Source organism: Engraulis encrasicolus, chromosome 23 (genome assembly GCF_034702125.1).
Source record: "Engraulis encrasicolus isolate BLACKSEA-1 chromosome 23, IST_EnEncr_1.0, whole genome shotgun sequence".
In the NCBI taxonomy this organism is placed as follows: Eukaryota; Metazoa; Chordata; class Actinopteri; order Clupeiformes; family Engraulidae; genus Engraulis; species Engraulis encrasicolus.
In genome coordinates this window covers 29,022,834-29,039,807 of record NC_085879.1, presented here as the reverse complement: position 1 = coordinate 29,039,807, position 16,974 = coordinate 29,022,834, and the positions used below count along the sequence as shown (strand labels likewise).

At 44.9% G+C, this 16,974-nt stretch overlaps 1 protein-coding gene across 2 annotated transcripts; it reads right to left on the bottom strand.

Annotated features, from left to right (window-relative positions):
* Positions 1-958: 958 nt before the first annotated feature.
* Positions 959-16,836, bottom strand: dpf2l (D4, zinc and double PHD fingers family 2, like). Of its 2 annotated transcripts, none has more exons than XM_063190076.1 (11): positions 16,775-16,836; positions 16,145-16,305; positions 15,661-15,768; positions 13,234-13,445; positions 12,728-12,820; positions 11,118-11,202; positions 8,967-9,098; positions 6,971-7,102; positions 4,021-4,133; positions 2,790-2,871; positions 959-1,310 (listed from the first exon to the last, which is right to left on the bottom strand). In XM_063190076.1, exons 1-11 carry the CDS (start codon positions 16,804-16,806, stop codon positions 1,225-1,227), a joined length of 1,236 nt encoding a protein of 411 aa, XP_063046146.1. In that variant the 5' UTR covers positions 16,807-16,836; the 3' UTR covers positions 959-1,224. The 2 variants fall into 2 exon arrangements, with proteins under 2 accessions (XP_063046146.1, XP_063046147.1); XM_063190077.1 differs by having other exon boundaries at positions 13,252-13,445.
* Between the last annotated feature and the right edge of the window lie 138 nt (positions 16,837-16,974).

Genomic DNA, 16,974 nt, shown 5'->3' with positions numbered 1-16,974 from the left:
AACATCCACCAATCTTTCCAATTCACACTACAGTACCACTTCACAGCGGACAGCAGCCGAAGCAGGAGGAAAGGGGGAAGCGATGAGGGGAGCCGTTAAAGAGTCCCTGGTTAGTGTCTGGCTAGTGTGTGAAGGCTATAGCATGCGAGAGGATGGGACCGCCGTTTCTAAAGGGTGGAATGGGAAGCTGCATGCTTGAGTGGACCTGACATGAGGCAAATGAAAGAGGCTGTGGCTGGCCAGTCCCTCCTTACAGATATAGAAGGGACTGCTGCACGCTAAGACACCAGTTTGTCCATGGATGTGCGGGTCTGTGTGTTAGTTTGTTCATACAGGTTTGCGTGTGTGTGTGTGTGTGAGAGAGAGAGAGACAGAAAGAGAGAGAAATAGGGAGACAAATAGTCTGTGTTTTGTACAAATGTGTGTGAAGGCGTATGACAAATGTCTGTTTGACTGTCCATATGTCTGTATAACTGTGTGCATGTGAGAGAAAGGACTAGAGACAGAGAAACGTGGGAGAGAGAGAGAGAGAGAGAGAGAGAGAGAGAGAGAGAGAGAGAGAGAGAGAGAGAGAGAGAGAGAGAAAGAGAGAGAGAGTTGCAGTATGAAAGCAGAGGGTGAGATGAGTGGGTGTGTGTGCAGAGGAAGTGATGTGATGTGCTCTCTTGGGTGCTGTGGTTGACGAGAGGAGAAGAGAAGAGAAGAGAAGAGAAGAGAAGAGAAGAGAAGAGAAGAGAAGAGAAGAGAAGAGAAGAGAAGAAAAGAGAAGAAAAGAGAAGAAAGGAGAGGAGAGGAGAGGGAAGGCGAGGAGGAGAGGAGAGAAGAAAGGAGAGGAGAGGAGAGGGAAGGTGAGGAGGAGAGGAGAGAAGAGGTGCGGAGATAAGAGGGGAGGGGAGGCGAGGAGGAGAGGGCAGATGAAAAGAAAGGAGAGGAGAGAAGAGAGGTGCGGAGAGGAGGAGGAGGAGAGGGCAGAGGAGCAGAAAGGAGAGAAGAGAAGTCTGGGGATAAGAGGAGAGGGGAGTGGAGGGGAGGGGAGGAAGAGAGGGCAGAGGAGAAGAAAGGAGAGGAGAGAAGAGGGAGGGCAGATGAGATGAAAGGAGAGGAGAAAAGAGAGGTATGGAGAGAGGAGGAGAGGAAAGGAGGAGAGGGCAGAGGAGAAGAAAGGAGGAGAGGAGAGAGGAGGGGGAAGAGAGGAGAGGAGAGAGGAGGGGGAAGAGAGGAGCGTTACTCCATCGAAGTGTTCTGAGGCTGCTGGTAGATGGAGGCCTTGTCCTTGAGCAGTGCCAGACACAGGTGACAGCTCCAGCTTCCTGTAACACACACACACACACACACACACACACACACACACACACACACACACACACACACACACACACACACACACACACACACACACACACACACACACACACACACACACACACACACACACACACCATTATTTTAAAAAAATACACGTGGAGACAATGAAAATCAAACATTGCAAATAAAATGTAAAGGCTACTGATAGCCCTGTTGGACTTGAGTGCCTACATAATGGCTGAAGTATCCATTCATATGAATCTTTGTGGAGGCCCTAGCGTGGCGCTAACGGTAGGGAACTTCTCTGCTATGCGGCTGACCCAGGTTCGATTCCGGCTCGGGTTCTTTGCTGACCCTTCCCCGTCTCTCTCTCTCTCCCCACTCACTTCCTATACAACTCTTCATTGCGCTATCGTAATTAAGTCCAAAAATGCCCCCCCAAAATATATACATGAAAAAAAAAAAGTATCATTGTAGAAGGGCCAATACGGAGGATTTCGAAGCAAGTTGGACAGTCATGCAGCTTGTTTCAGCCCAAGGCAAAGCCCTTGAAACAGAATCTCTAAAGGACCAAGGGGCGAGGAGTGGAACTTCCAGCTGCTTCACTAGGATATAGAGGCAGGCTAGTATTAGTATATCTGGCCATTATTGTCACATGCTTTTGATCGTCAATCATTTGTAGATGATCATGGACCACAGAACATTGTGAGGGAAACAAAAAATCAATGAAAAGTAAATTTCAAAAAGAAAATGTCTTTGTCCAGTAGAGCGAAGGGGATGGTGCTTTGGCACCACCTTGTCCCTATCTGTGCACGCCTATGTAGAGGAGGTCGACATCGCAAGTCTCCTAGGAGTTCCACAGAATGGTTGCATATCAATAGTGACTTCCGGGTGGAAGGCCCCGTTATTACCGCACCTCTTCAAGGAGATCCTAGGGTCCATACATTGACCACGAAGCACCTAAGTAGCCTAATATTGCAGGTGGTGTGCGCAGGCAGCAGATAATGCCCTTATCTTAACAAAACTCTCTTGTTTGCTGTGGGAAATGAGTAGCCGGCTCCCATTGCAGATCCACCGTGCTATCGTAAGTTACAAATCCCATGGCGGCAGCAAGGCAGGGTTGGGTCAAATTTATTGTAATTGGCTCGTAAAAGTTAGTCAACCCATTTGTGTGTAACTGTGCGTCCTCCAAGAATGAGTCAGTGAAATGGGCAAACAATATACAGTATACAGTACCTGCTGGCTCTTTCTGTGCAACTACTGATCTGACTGCGAGGCTCATTTGCTGTGTTTGCTGCGAGTCCAAAGTAAGGACTCAATTCTTTGTTTACACCTAAGCTGACTTGAAATAGTGATAATATACGGTCAGTCAGTCATAATGTGCTCTTAACTTAACAACGTTCTTAGAATACTCCCCCGGTAAAGGTTTGTATTTTGTAGATCTACACTGGAGAGTGGGCTGCGAATTAAGACTTTGCTCCTACCTTCGGGTGGGTCAGACATGGGGGGTGTGAGGCAGTACATGTGGTACCCTCTGTCACAGTCATCACAGAACAGGAGCTGGTCCTGAAATCAAAATCACAAACACACCACAGGTCATGGATATTTACAGGTATGTGCAGGAGGATTGTGATATGTACGTATCAGTAAATCAGTAAGGTGCATACAGCAACTGTATCAGACAGTAATGCACGCCTAACACATTAAAAAGAGGGGCATGTGTGCCGGTTTGACCATAATGACATTGTTAATTTGTGGTGAGGCATGGGAACGCCCCCGCGTGACGTAGCCGAACGCAGCCCAGATGATGTAAATCAGGTTAATTGTGAATGGCACAGATCAACAAAGCTAGAGCAGAGAGTTTTGATCCACAAATGAAATATTATTAAAACAAAAAAAGTCTAAATTCCTACGTGACCAAATTGTTGCTTGGTTTCGAGATGCACAATGTAACCTTTGTAACAATTCTAACAAATGTAATGCATGCTTGACCATTAAGGCAACATGAAAGTCTTCCTGTCCCCAGATCAGCAAAGCTACATGTTAGCGTATGTGCCTGGCAGAGGTGTCAAAAGTAAAAGTAAGACTAAATTAATTGTGTAAGTACAACACTAGTGTGTGATATTACATGCTGTTACATCATTTACTCCATTGTACCTAATGAGGTATATACTCTGTGTTGTTGCTGAAAAACACTAAAAATCTAACAAGAACCCACCACAAATTCAATCCAACCAGCATAGTTGGAACAAAGTCAGCTGATAGTAAAACAAATGCAAAGGTCAACAGGTTACTCAGATTAGTTAGCCGTGTTGGAAGGAAACAGTTTCTTTTCTTTACTTTTGACAACTCTGGTGCCTGATATCAAAGCGGTGACATGGTCTTCCTGGCCCCGGATCAGAGCGACGGGTAAATATTACCGTTGGTGCCCGGGATAAAAGGGCTACATGTTAGTGTGTGTGTCTGGTATATGTGTGTGTGTGTGTGTGTGTGTGTGTGTGTGTGTGTGTGTGTGTGTGTGTGTGTGTGTGTGTGAGAGAGAGAGAGATTATTGCCAATGTCTCATTTATGTTTTAGTGTCACTGCACATTGAAGACTGATCGAACGCAATTTCAAACTTCTGTGCTAACCCAGCTACATAGATTTTTGACAAACAAGTACAGTACACTTGACGTGCCATCAAGGCAGCGTCAAAGCCAGCCCCATCCCACTCACATCATTCTCGGAGGTGCCACAGACATTGCAACACTTGCACTCGATGCACTGCCAGCGGTAGGTCTTCACCGCCGCCATCATGACCGGCGTGAACTGCAGACAGGACGGGTGACCTGCGGAGCCAGACAGACAGACAGAGGCACAGCACAGCACAACACAACACAGTCAAAGAGTGAGTGGAGGGAGACGGAGACGATCTCTCAAAGTGAAGTGTCCTAGCCTTGCCCGTTTTTCGCGGGAGTATCCAATAATTAATTATACTTAGAGCTTGTTGTTGGATAATCAAGTGGTAAAATATGTTAAAAAAAAAAAAAGAAAGAAAGAAAAGGCGATACTCGATACTTCTCCATGGTCTGCCATGTCGAATTTCCAGAAATATACATTTTTTAGCTGCCAAACTTACTCTACTTGGTCATTAAGGCTGTAACGATATTGCATCGAACCGAGTGAACGCGGTACGCAGACCCACGAACCCAATATCGCGAAGCTTCCTCACAGAATCGCGATGTGCCCTTTTAAAGTTGTTACCCCTCAGTGTAGAACACAACAGGCAACATACAGCCAAGAGTTTGCATATGCGCTTAAAAAGACCAGGAGAAAAAGGGCGCACACGTTCGAGTAACAGTTCCATCACCCCTTTCTCACATAAAATGCTCCTTCCAACCAGCACGTTGTTGTTATCCATTGCCTGAGCAACCTCCGTGAGACGAAAAACTTGGGCAAACATCGGAAGGTGAAGGACAAATGAACAACAGACCAAGAAGGCTTTTATAAACGTGTCAAGATTTGTTTAATTCATTCACGCGCGATGTATTGCGAGTGGAGTTTGACGTTGGAGCAGAGAGAGAGAGAGAGAGAGAGAGAGAGCGCGAGAGAGAGCGCACGAGATGCTCCGCCTGCCTATAAACCAGTCTGGAGTCGCTTGTAGGGAGGTGCCCGAAGTCGGACGAATGTTGAGGTCGATAGGCAGGATATTAGGCAGCATTATTTCTTCCCACATTAATGTTAGGCTATATTGTAAAATTACCGCCTACATAAGCAGAAAGCATGCTCCATTTCAGCCTCTGCATTCATTCTCGCTCTTGAAAAAATGTCAAACCACAAAACAAAACGAAAAACGTGTGCGTTACGTAGCAGTGAGAACTAACTGAGGTTCATTTCGAGTTTTGATTGTAGGCTACGGGCAGGCGCTGCTGCACGATCAAAAAAAGCTACGGAAATATTTAACTTAATCAAAATTAAGTGTTGCATTTCTTTAAGTAGCCTAACTTAATACAACATGTTTCCTGACGATATATGGCCAGTGTTGTTTTAATGTTTGGATATTAATTGGATAGGCCTAATATTTGATAAAGTAAGACAGCTGCCAATGATCATACACCCTGACCACCCCACCTCTCTCTCTCTCTTTCTCTCTCTCAACATATGATCTTAGCCTATTTATAAGCCTTTTTCCTTGGTGAACTAATATCCCTTATTTCTCTGTGTTGTGTTTTGATGTCAACACCTGGGAACAGGTTGCAGTGGTAGCCTATATCTGCAACATTATTCAGCCTTGTAAACCTACAAAATTAATGCAAAAAGATATTAATTACAAAGTATATATATAATTTATTTTCTTTCTTTTTTTTCAAAAAAATTTTTTTTCAATTTTTTTTGTGTGAAATCGTGGGGCATATCGAACCGTGGGTCATATATCGTGATACAAACCGAATCGTGGGTTGGGTGTATCGTTACAGCCTTATTGGTCATACTAGTAAATACTAGCTTATGACTTAGTAAATACTCTTGAAAAGATCAAATTTGGCAATAGGCAGCCCAATTTCAATGAGAAGCATAGTGGCAATAGCTTACAATCTTGGCCACAATCCTTAAGTGAGTGAAGAGGGATGAGAGGAGAGCAATGCAGACGTCTAGGGGAGAAGCTGCTGCCATAACAAGGACAAGGACAGCAGAGATACTGTATACACACACATCTATATTCTATTCGCGTTTTAAAAGGTTTTACATTTCCACCACAAAGGCAAGAGAGGTTTTTTTTATTTCTTAAGTTTCATTTGTCCCTGCTGGCAACATCCAGGACAGTCATCCTCATTAGAGGAGGGGAGAAGAGAAAGAGGATGAAAAAAGACATGAAAAAGGGAAAGAATAGAGAGAGACGAGGAGACGGGGGAAACGAGTTAGAAGAGGCAAGAGAAAGAAAGAACGAAAGAAAAGATGAACTAATGTCAATTTGGGAAATGTGAACTAAGAAGATGAAAAATAAGAGGTGAAAAAAAGAAAAGAACAGTACAGAGAGATGGCGAAACGGAGAGAGTGAAAGACAGAAAGAAAAAAAGAGGAAGAAAGAGAGAAAGAAAGGAAGAAAAGAGGAATGCATGTCAATTAGGGAGATCTGGAGACAACTGGAGGGGGGAGAGTTGCACCATCTGGCAGTGGAGTCGTGGCCCGACCTTGACGCAGCCGGAGTGTGAACCGCACCGCACCGCCAGAGACACAACAACACATAACAGGAGTCGGGGATAGGAATAGAACATCGAAAAGGCAGAATAATGGGCAGACTGAAACACTGGAGAGAGAGAGAGAGAGAGAGAGAGAGAGAGAGAGAGAGAGAGAGAGAGAGAGAGAGAGAGAGAGAGAGAGATGGAAAGCACTAAGAGATTGACAGATGTTGTATAATGGAAGAAGAAAGAGAAAAAGGTATTGTGGAGAACAGTGTGTTCAGAGAGCAAGGGAGATGCAATGTTACGGCAGACAGAGAAGGAGAGAGACACAAGAACAGACAACAAAAGAAACAGAGACAGACAGATGAAGACAGAGTGGAAGACACAGCCAGAGGGAAAGACAGACAGACAGACAGACAGACCAATACAGTGAGATGGGCTTGTCACAACAGAGACAGGCAGATATACAGACGGACAGACCGACAGAGACAGCGAGTTAGTCATACCAGATCGTCCACAGTCTGAGCAGGACACCAGTTCCTCAGACTGTCCAGTCTTCTGGTTCATGTTGGAGTCACCAAGGCAGAAGTCACAGTAATCATTGGGCATGGCCAGCCCATTGGGCCCTTTCTTGGGAGCTGGAAATAGAACAACAGTTAAACAGTTAACTTTCAGGAGCTGGTTACTCATATCCGGATATTTTTAAATGTGGAAATATATATATTATTGCCCGTTTTTACTCAACATCTGGATAAAAATTTAAACTCCATTGTAACAGGAGCGTTTTATCCCCCTAAATGGGATATTTTTAAAGCCAGAGTTTTGAAAGGCGAATTCAAAAATTCCAACACCAATGAGTTTTCAAAAAGAGCCATATGCGTGTAAGCAGCTTCTCAGATGAAGTGCATTTCTCTTTCCTCCTCATGCACATATGATAGACATATTCAGGGCTCACTTGAAAAACATGCAACAACATGAATGTGACTACTGTTGAGAAATGAAGGAGAAATAAAAACAAAGAAAGCTGCAGTTAACTCTTGCCAGGGCATGATATTTTGCAGCCCAGTGATATGAATTACGACACAGAGATACAAATACATATTTACCTGTAAGTTACATGGTGACTTCCTGACAATTACCTACCTCCTAAAGTACTGTTTGAGGGGGCGCTGTGGCACAGCGCGCCAAGTCCCCCACACTTGGGCTTGCATGCCCATGGGGACCCCGGTTCGAGTCCGGACGGGGTCATTTCCCAACCCTACCCCATCTCTCTCCACATTCACTTCCTGTCGCACCTTTGCTATCCTATCTGAAATAAAGGCCCAAAAAGCCCATAAAAATATCTAAAGTACTGTTTGACAAGCAGAGACTGAATCAGAAGCTGAGCTGAATCTCCCCTTGACTAATCACACTGTAGATTTTGCTACTGTGTATTTACTTAACATGTTAATATGTGTGATTAGTGAGTGTGCAAAAGAAACGGATTACCTCTAAAGCAAAGTCAACAAATTAAGCATTAGAAATGATATAAAGAGGACCTTGAAACCGAAAGCCAACCCCAGCCCATTATCCCTTTGTAAAACCACAATGCTGAATGCTTCAAAACAATAGCATGACCCTGCATGGTCAAGTTCATACAGTAAACTCTCTAAGACTGAGGCGGCCAATTGGCTGTGCCACGCACCAATCAGCTCTAGGCTCCAACACTGTTTTTGTTCATATCTACAGTCTGCCTGACAACACTGTCAGAATTAGTAACAAGATCTTGCAATCTCTTGCAAGTACGAAGAAGATATTTCGCTAGTTTCCTGTTGATTATGATGATTTTGGTGAAAGCCACATCTTGTCTTAAAGAGGGGGTCTGCAAGTGAATGTGCTCTGTCATTTTCTCTTCACCTGCGGTGCGGAAACGAGTCTCACCTCTTATTAACTTATTAACCCTTTATGGAGCACATTGCTGAATGCATGCCTCAAAGAGTAGCAGTATCCTAGCCTGATTATCATTGACTTTCAAATCTCTTTGAGATTGCTCTTGGCCTGACTAGAAGCAACATAGGTGTTGCGTCACTAGGAGGGCATGGCCTGGCTAGCTGTATCCTGCATGGTCATGTTATTACCGCAAACTCTTCATTGAGGCTGTTAACTGGCCATGTTGTAGATTAGATTCGAAACCTCAAAACAAAACAAAAAAAGTGATCTGACTCGACGTAATCTCCCAAGCCTTCTCCATCTCTCTTGCCCCCACTAATTCCCTGTCTCTTTCTCACACTTCCCCGTCAATGAAGGCCAACATACCCCCCAAAAATTAAAAAAGACAAAAAAAAGTAAAGAAAGCCTGAGAAACACACGAAAAAAAGAGAAACCCCCCCAAAAAACAGACTTAAAAAAAGAAAAAAAGCAGAGAAAGCCTGAACAAAAAACACAAAAAAAAGAAAAAGAAAAATGGAGGGGGCCAATAAAGGCATGCAGAGGAAGGAAGGAAGGCGGCGCTGGCTTGCTCACTCTTGGTCTCCTCGCGTGGAGCTGGAGTGTGAATCTCGGCCTCCTCCTTGTCCTCCCCCTCCTCGTCTGCCAGGTGGGAGTGGGTGTAGTGGTAGCTCAGGCCCGGGCGGTTCTTGTACCGCTTCCCACAGACTGAAGGGTGGGGAGAGGCAGAGTGTAAAAAGGATGGAGGACATGAATGATTCTAGCAAATGCTGTTGTTGTTGACAGTGGTACTGCTTCCCACAGACTCAGGGGTGGGGAGCGGCAAAGTGTAAAAACGATGGAGGACATGAATGGTTCTAGCAAATGTTGTTCTGGTGGCGGTGGCAAGTGTTGGTACAGTATGTAACCTTTTTTCACCTGAGTGTAAAAAGGATGAATGAATGACATGAATGGTTCTAGCAAATGTTGTTGACAGTGGTGTTGGTGTTGGTGCCAAATGTTGGTATGTAACCTTTTTCACATGTCTGAAATAAAGGATGGAAAAGAGGTTATACGAAGAACGATTCTAGCAAATGCTGATTTTTGTTGATAATGGCGGTGGCAAATGTTGGTATGTAACTTTTCACATGAGTGAAATAAAGGATGCATCATGAAAAATGAATGAATAAAGTAGCACTTTTTTGTGTTTTTATTTGCCTCACGATGGGCAAGATGGTGTGGGAGATGGTGATTTCTCAATGAAATAAACTAAAGGATGCCTCAGTTCAGTTATGTAGTCTACTTTTTTGTGGTGGGTATACTGTATATTTGAGCATTTTTGAAATGGGTACACTATATATGTGTGCAATTCTTTAAATAATGAATCAATCAATTTGGGTGGTATACTGAAATCGGCCATGTTTGACCATATATGGTCAGTTTTTTCGGTGAAAGTTCCAGAGGGATCCTATGGCAACACCACTCTAACTCTCTTTATCTACGGCTCTGGTGAGCAGGCCATGCTGACACAGTGTAACCTTTTGTCATGCTGCATCCGTGTCAATGCCTACTTCGGCCCTTTTCTGTCACTTGATGGGACAGCCATTACACACTGAAAGAAGGGGACTCAGACCAAAACACTCATGGACGATTAAATAAGAAAAAAATGATATTCTTTGCTTCTTCAATTAACTGGATTATATGTTGCACCCGGTTAAAAGCCATCTCAGGGCTACTGTTTGTATCCAAATGCTGTTTGTTTGCTTGCCTTTTCCACTGGTGAGTTCTAAATCCTGATTGACCTCGTTTCCATGAGACATGTAATTTAAAAACATCACGTAAACAATTCGGAATAAAATGAAAGTTCAATGTAAACCTGACGGAACTAATTCATTCGGAATTAAAAACGTCATGTAAACATAGCCATTAAGTTACTTATCAAAGGATCCTCTGTGATACTTTTTGTCAGCCAAGCACGGACTAACTAAGCACTGTCCTCAAAGAAGATAACAGTGTTGCCGTAACACAACTACTCTGAAATGGATACACGGCTACTGTAAAGTGGACCATCTGTCATTAAACAGGAAAAGGGATGAGAATTGGGAATTAATTTAGGCTACACATGCTACCATGTGGTCTTCTTCAGTTGTTGTACAGTCTACACGAAATGTGTCTATGCCTACCAAATAACTAAACTTTCTGAAGGAGAAAAACAAACGTAGAGTCCCTGTGTATTTTGGTTAAAAAAATATTAATGCAATCTGGTGATGCTACAACAAACCTTGATAAATAGGCAGATATTTTTATCCAGTCCCTTAAAAAAAAAAAAAAAGAAGAAGAAGAATGCAGCGATGTGATGTAGCCATGACAACTGGTGAGTTGTGGAGGGAGAATGCTAATGGAGTGATGAAATGAGGGGAAATGAACGTGAAGAGTGCGTTCCAATATGCAACCTTGCGGCCTCCACTTGTGCTTGTGGCCTCGTACCATGAAGTAATATGTTGTGATGACATCACTGACAACAGCATTATATTTCAATATCTTGCAAAAGCTCAATTGTAAAGTCATTTTCTCATTTTTAAACAGGATGGTTAATGAAGAATAGTCCCCCAACAATTGTTTTGGCTAGGCTGACAGTGGGGAAACTTAATCGTTTTCTCCACAGAGGCGGGGCATCAGCATAATGTGAGGCCACAAGCCCAAGTGGAGGACGCAAGGTCTCATATTGGAATGCACTCGAAGACTCACTGTCGCAGGCGTAGGGCTTGTCACGGTCCTCCATGGCTGCGGCGGCGGAGTCCTGCTTCTTCTTCCCGTTGCCCACGCCGCGACTCTGAGGGCACCAACGCAGACAGATATTGTCATTTGTAATGAAGCAAGAAATTATCCGCACACCTCTGTTGCTGCTGCTCCCAGACAGTGTTTTAATATTTTACAGACTACATTTCGACCCATAGGGTGTTTGTTTCATCATGGTTTCTTAATTTATCATCTGTGGGACTTGCATAGTGTTGGATGCCCGCCTACGCTCGACTTCCACTCATAATGAGGACATGCTGGCATTCTATTCTACGCTTTTATTTTGAACAGTGAACAGGCTCTATGTATGAAATGTGTAATACAAATAAGCTTGCCTTGGCCTGCGTGACACTGTCTGGCTCTTTATTGGCTGAGTAATAGCACCTCATTCTAGACATAAACTGATGACATTGCTTTAAATGACGAGCATGTCTCGTCAGAACATCAGTGTACCCTTTTGGTGACATTCTGTCTAAAAAAATGACACCATTTTGAGGGCAGACTGCAACGCTGTGAGGCAGCCACTGCCCATTCAGAGACAAAAACAAGCCATTATGACTGTTCTAAATGTCACATTTCCCTTCTAGCTGTAGTCTAGTCGCTTCTTCATCAGCCTTTCACCGGAGAAAGGCTAAGGAAGGCGACAAAGGAACTGGCAGAGGCGGCGGAAAAAGGGAGCTTTTGGCTCTGGCTGCGGAGGAAGGACAGAAGCTGGGGGAATAACACCTAACCTAACCCCCAGACAACAGCCGCAGGGGCAACATCCATCAGCTGTTGGGGGTGACAGGGACACGTCCCTGACACTGCTCCGCCACCAGGAGACGTTCCAGGATTAAAGGAGCGAAACGTTGGTGAATGGTGATGGTGAATGGGTGATTGGTTCCTGGCTGATGACCCTGCAGCTGACCCATGGGCACCGGAGGAGGTGCGACAGGCAGCAATGCCCAGCAGGATGTAACACCTTCCTGTACAATCCTCATAAATTCCCCCTGGTGCCAAATTTGTATCCTTATCTGAACCTGAACAACACTGAGGAGCATGTTGTGAATTTCAGTAGTGACGACGAGCCACACGGTCACATTTTCCAATTTACCTGACAAACACTGAAGCTTCTCTTCTTGCTCTTCTGCTTTTTAAATTGACACTATTCAAGTCAGAGGACTCTCATTCACATTCACACAGTTACAGTGACCACCCGTCATGTGATGAGGCACCAGGTTGTCTGAATACTAGGAGTGTAGTTTCCAAAAATACACTATGGCCCCATCTCAATGTCCAGTGTTCTAGCCTTGCTATGACGTGAAACACCCTGTGATCGGATACTCTTTGGGGAATTCTGCAGAGTATCCAACCACTGGGCGTTTCGCGTCCTAGCAAGGCTAGAAAACTGGGCATTGAGAAAGAGCCTATATTATCAAAAGTATTCACTGACCTGCCTTGAATCACATATGAACCTTACTGCCAAAAGATGAACATCTTGTGTTCCTCTCTCAAATACACTTCATATGGGGGCACATCGGTACGTAGGTATTGTGGGTTAGGTAACGTATTGTGCCAACCTTGGACTTCCCCTTGCCCCTTCTTTTGGGGGTCTCATCCTCAAAGTCTTCATCGTCCAGATCATCCAGATAGTCGTCCGGATCCAGGATCCTCTGCGGAGACAGCAGTGGAGCTGGGGGTTAACGACAACTTGAAGAGGACGTTATCACTCAGACAAGTAATTGCGTTGAAGACGATATCTAAACTCAACAAACGCTTGCCATTTAAAACAAACACGCAAACGCAGTACACATACATTGATAACACTACACACACAAAAAGGGAGAGACCAGATATCTAAATCTACTGATTGATGACGCACTAAAATGACAGTGAAACACCCAACAGCACAAAACGGACAAATACTCACGTCACCACCACGACAGATGCAATGCAGCTATATGACGCAGCTATTGATGGATGGCCCAGACGGTATGGAGCCATGATGTCCCATGCAGGTGCACATACACACACACACAAACAAGACACCGATAGACGCCCCCCACCCTCTCGACAAACAACACACCTCTGTGCATCTGCGTACCTTCCTTATACGTGTGGAGCCGGTGTGGCTGGGGGTGGAGGTGATCTCGGCCGAGGAGGATCTGGAGTCCTCGTCCTGGCCGCGCAGGTCGGAGGGCCCCCGCTTGTCCAGGGGCTCGCCCTTCAGCAGCGCCTCCAGGCTGCTGCCGTCCAGGGGGGGCAGCACGTCCTTCTTCAGGCCCAGCTCCAGATCAGCTGGAGATAACACAAGAGGGAACCACATGGGTACAAGGGGCATATTAAAAACACACACAAGTTTAAATTAGAGGTATAGGCAGACAGAGACAACCACACACACACACGCGCACGCGCACACACACAGACAGACACACACACACACACACACACAAAAGGTTTAGAGTGCTGGCCTTCAGATCAGAGGGTTCAAATGCCACCCTTACGAGCACCTCCATCCATGACTGAAGTGCCCTTGAGCAAGGCATCTAACCCCACATTGCTCCAGGGCCTCTAATCAATACCCTGTGCCCTGTAACTGTAAGTCAAAAGCGTCCGCTAAGTGTAAGGTAATGCATATTGCAAACACACAAGTTTAGAGGTATAGGCAGACAGACAAACACAAAGATGGAGGAGACGCACACACACAAACGCTCTCTCTCTCTCTCTTACACACACACACAGACACAAAGGTGACGCACACACGCATGCACGCTCTCTCTCTCTCTTACACACACACACACAAACACACACTTCTCCAGGCCCAGCTCCAGGTCAGGTGAATATGGGGGCAAAGGAAGGGCCACACAGGAGAAGGGCCACGTAAAAGAAGTGCACAAGCGCACAAAAACACACAGGTTCATATGATGCACAGTTTAGAGATATAGGCATATGAACAGACACACACACACAAAGAGAGAACCAGACACACACAGGCATATCGGTGCACTTACGTGCATACACACCGCTCAGAGATCGTAATGTGCATAGAGGTACCCAGTTAGCTATGTGACAGATAACCAAAATGTCAAAATCTCAGAGCCCTCCACACCAGGAGATAAATAATTCAGACTGGAAAGGTCAACTCCTCCTATGTGGCCACAGGCTTAAGGGGAAAAAAAAGTCTGTTTAATGAATTAAATGGGTTCCTGGGGGGCGCTCACAAATCTCACAAGACAACACAGTCAAGTTAATTCATTGCAGATTCTCTCGGTCACATTCAAGAAAACGGACGAGTCCGCAAACCATTGAGAGGCTGGAAATCTGCGGAAATTCATATTCCATTGGTACATTAAGCATAAGGCTTTGGAGAGGGTGTGGAATCATTTAGCCTGATAAACCAGCCTAAATGTGAGACTGGATGTGTAATTTAGTCTGGCCCCGATGAACGATACATGCAAAGACTGTTGATGAGAACAACCTGTTGTTTTTTCAAAAACCGGCGCTCTGACCAATCAGCGATCTTTGCCGTTGATGTGCTTTCCTAACGGTGTTGCGAGCTTCGTCTTCACTCCCTCAAAACCCTGCGCACCTTGATTCAAAACAAATCTCTGTGTTGTGAATGGTTTTGCCAGACTCGGGGCACAGTGTTCAAAATGTTTTCGATCCGAGGCCAGACCCACTCGCCAGCCAAACCTTTTTTGGGCGTCCAGCAGGTGGCGCTGGTTTACTAGGCTAGGAATCATTACCAAAAGTCAACGGTGGAACAGAAGCAACAGTCTCAGCTGTACACAGCTGCCAAATCAAAAGACATTGTGCAGTCATGCATATTGAGCACAATTTATGTCAAAGCAAATCCATGAGTGTGTGCAAGGGTACCAGGGGTTTTGAATTAACAACCGCCAACCAGCCAAATGCTGGTGGAATGTATAAACTGCTGGTAGAAAAGAAGACACACTATCCATTTCAGCTGTTGGTCAGTGTATGTTTCTCTAGTAAGATGACAAAGGTTTGTGAGAGCCAGCAAACCTCAAAGGCTTCTTTTTCAGCAGGTGCAGCTTTTCAGGGTACTTCAGTCATCAGTTTACACAAGGAAGAGCGCGACATTGCTTCTTCACGGTTTACCACTTTTTATTTTTCTTGGTGCTGACGTTTTGGCACTTACTAGGCCTTCATCAGAGTGAAGGAGTGCCGCGCTCTTCCTTATGTAAACTGATCTCTAGTAAGATGAAACATCTACTCGCCATATTGGCTGGTGATGGAAAAAAAAAAGTTAACTCAGAGCCCTGCTTGTATCATCAAATGTGGATATACTACAGGATATCTGAGCTACGGACAAGGCTGGCTAGGCAGCTACGTGACCGAGGAAGGCCGACAGGCCGAAACGTTGTCACATTAACAACCTGTTTTATGCACCTCAGGAGTGTGGCACTTCACTCCTCTTGCAAGTGTTTTACTGGTTGCCAGCACCTCCTTTTCTGGTGCACTTCCACTCATCAAGGATGGCTTGCCCTACCTGCTTTCAGAGGGGGGAAGACCAGGGCAGGGTCCTCGGGAGGGTGGGCCCTTCTCTTTTTCCTCCAGCGACGAGCAGGGTATGTGTACAGTTGTCCTGGAGCAGTGCCTAGGAGGAGGAGGACACATACCGTTGAGAAAAATGAGGGTGTGGTGGTCTAATATGACGAGACAACAAGTATAAGCATAGTACTGTAATAGCAAAGGCATGTGGTCATCATTTGGTTGTTGTGTCACATGCAAAAAAATGTACAAGATCAACAATTCAGGTTATTCTATATTTCAGAATGGTGTAGCCTATAATCAAAAATATTTAGTTAGCCACACCTTCTTCAATAAATAAAATATATATCAGATAGTAAATGTGGCATAACCATGTAAATGATACAATTGACACTTAGCTGTCAGTAACTGTGTGTGTGTGTGTGTGTGTGTGTGTGTGTTGTGTGTGTGTGTGTGTGTGTGTGTGTGAGAGAGAGAGATACCTGGACTTCTGTGCCTTTTCTCCATCCAGATGTAGCAGTTGCTCTGAGCCACCCCCGTCTGAGAGTCCAGGAAAGGCATCAGGATGCTCCGCTCGGCGCACAAGCGGGCATTGTAGCTATGGCACTGTTCCATAGCATCTTTGTAGTACTGCTCACCGAGCCTAAAACCCACCATGATACGAAGACGCAAAATATTTTAATAAATACGGCGATCAAAACAGTCTGCTGCGCTGCAGCACCCCTCTGCTTGGTACAACTGGCTATTATTCTTCAACACAACAGGAGGCACTGGAGTGAATGATAAAAGAAAAACAATAACTTCTTTGCCTGTACAGTTACGTTGCTGACGACTGAAAACACATTTACATAATATACAGTCGACGTCTGGGTAAAACAGCTGCGCATTTGAGACGCATTCATTTTCAGCCAATTTGATACGTGGTGTTCAAAGAAAACAATGGACACAGGCGCAGTTAGCTGCTTTGATAGCCACCTACTCAGAAGAATTTCGTCGACCAGGCATTTACATTTACGATATTTCAGAACGATAATTAGCGACACAGGGGCCTCATAGTATGCCAAAAATATTATCAATAAAGCTTGGGCTAAGTATTAAATGCGAAAACTCACACTTTTACGACACTCTCCACTGCCGCAGCCATACTCGCTAGTCGAATGTTTGCGATGATTGATGTGCGACTGCGCGCGCGTGCAAGTTTGTTTCCCTCTTTTCCGGGGGCCTTTCAAAGTAAAAGCCCCATTTAAACTACTGCTCTTCACTGTAGTAACTTTTAATTCAGAGAAACTGTCATCATCCTATTTGACAGCCG

What these genes read in the sequence shown, in the direction of transcription:
- dpf2l (XM_063190076.1), bottom strand. Translation starts at nt 16,806, where the DNA reads ATGGCTGCGGCAGTGGAGAGTGTCGTAAAAGT. An exon ending in AGGTACGCAGATGCACAGAG is followed by an intron (nt 12,821 to 13,233) that starts GTGTGTTGTTTG and finishes CTGTCTCCGCAG; the next exon opens with AGGATCCTGGATCCGGACGA. An exon ending in GGGGCAAGGGGAAGTCCAAG is followed by an intron (nt 11,203 to 12,727) that starts GTTGGCACAATA and finishes TGGTGCCCTCAG; the next exon opens with AGTCGCGGCGTGGGCAACGG.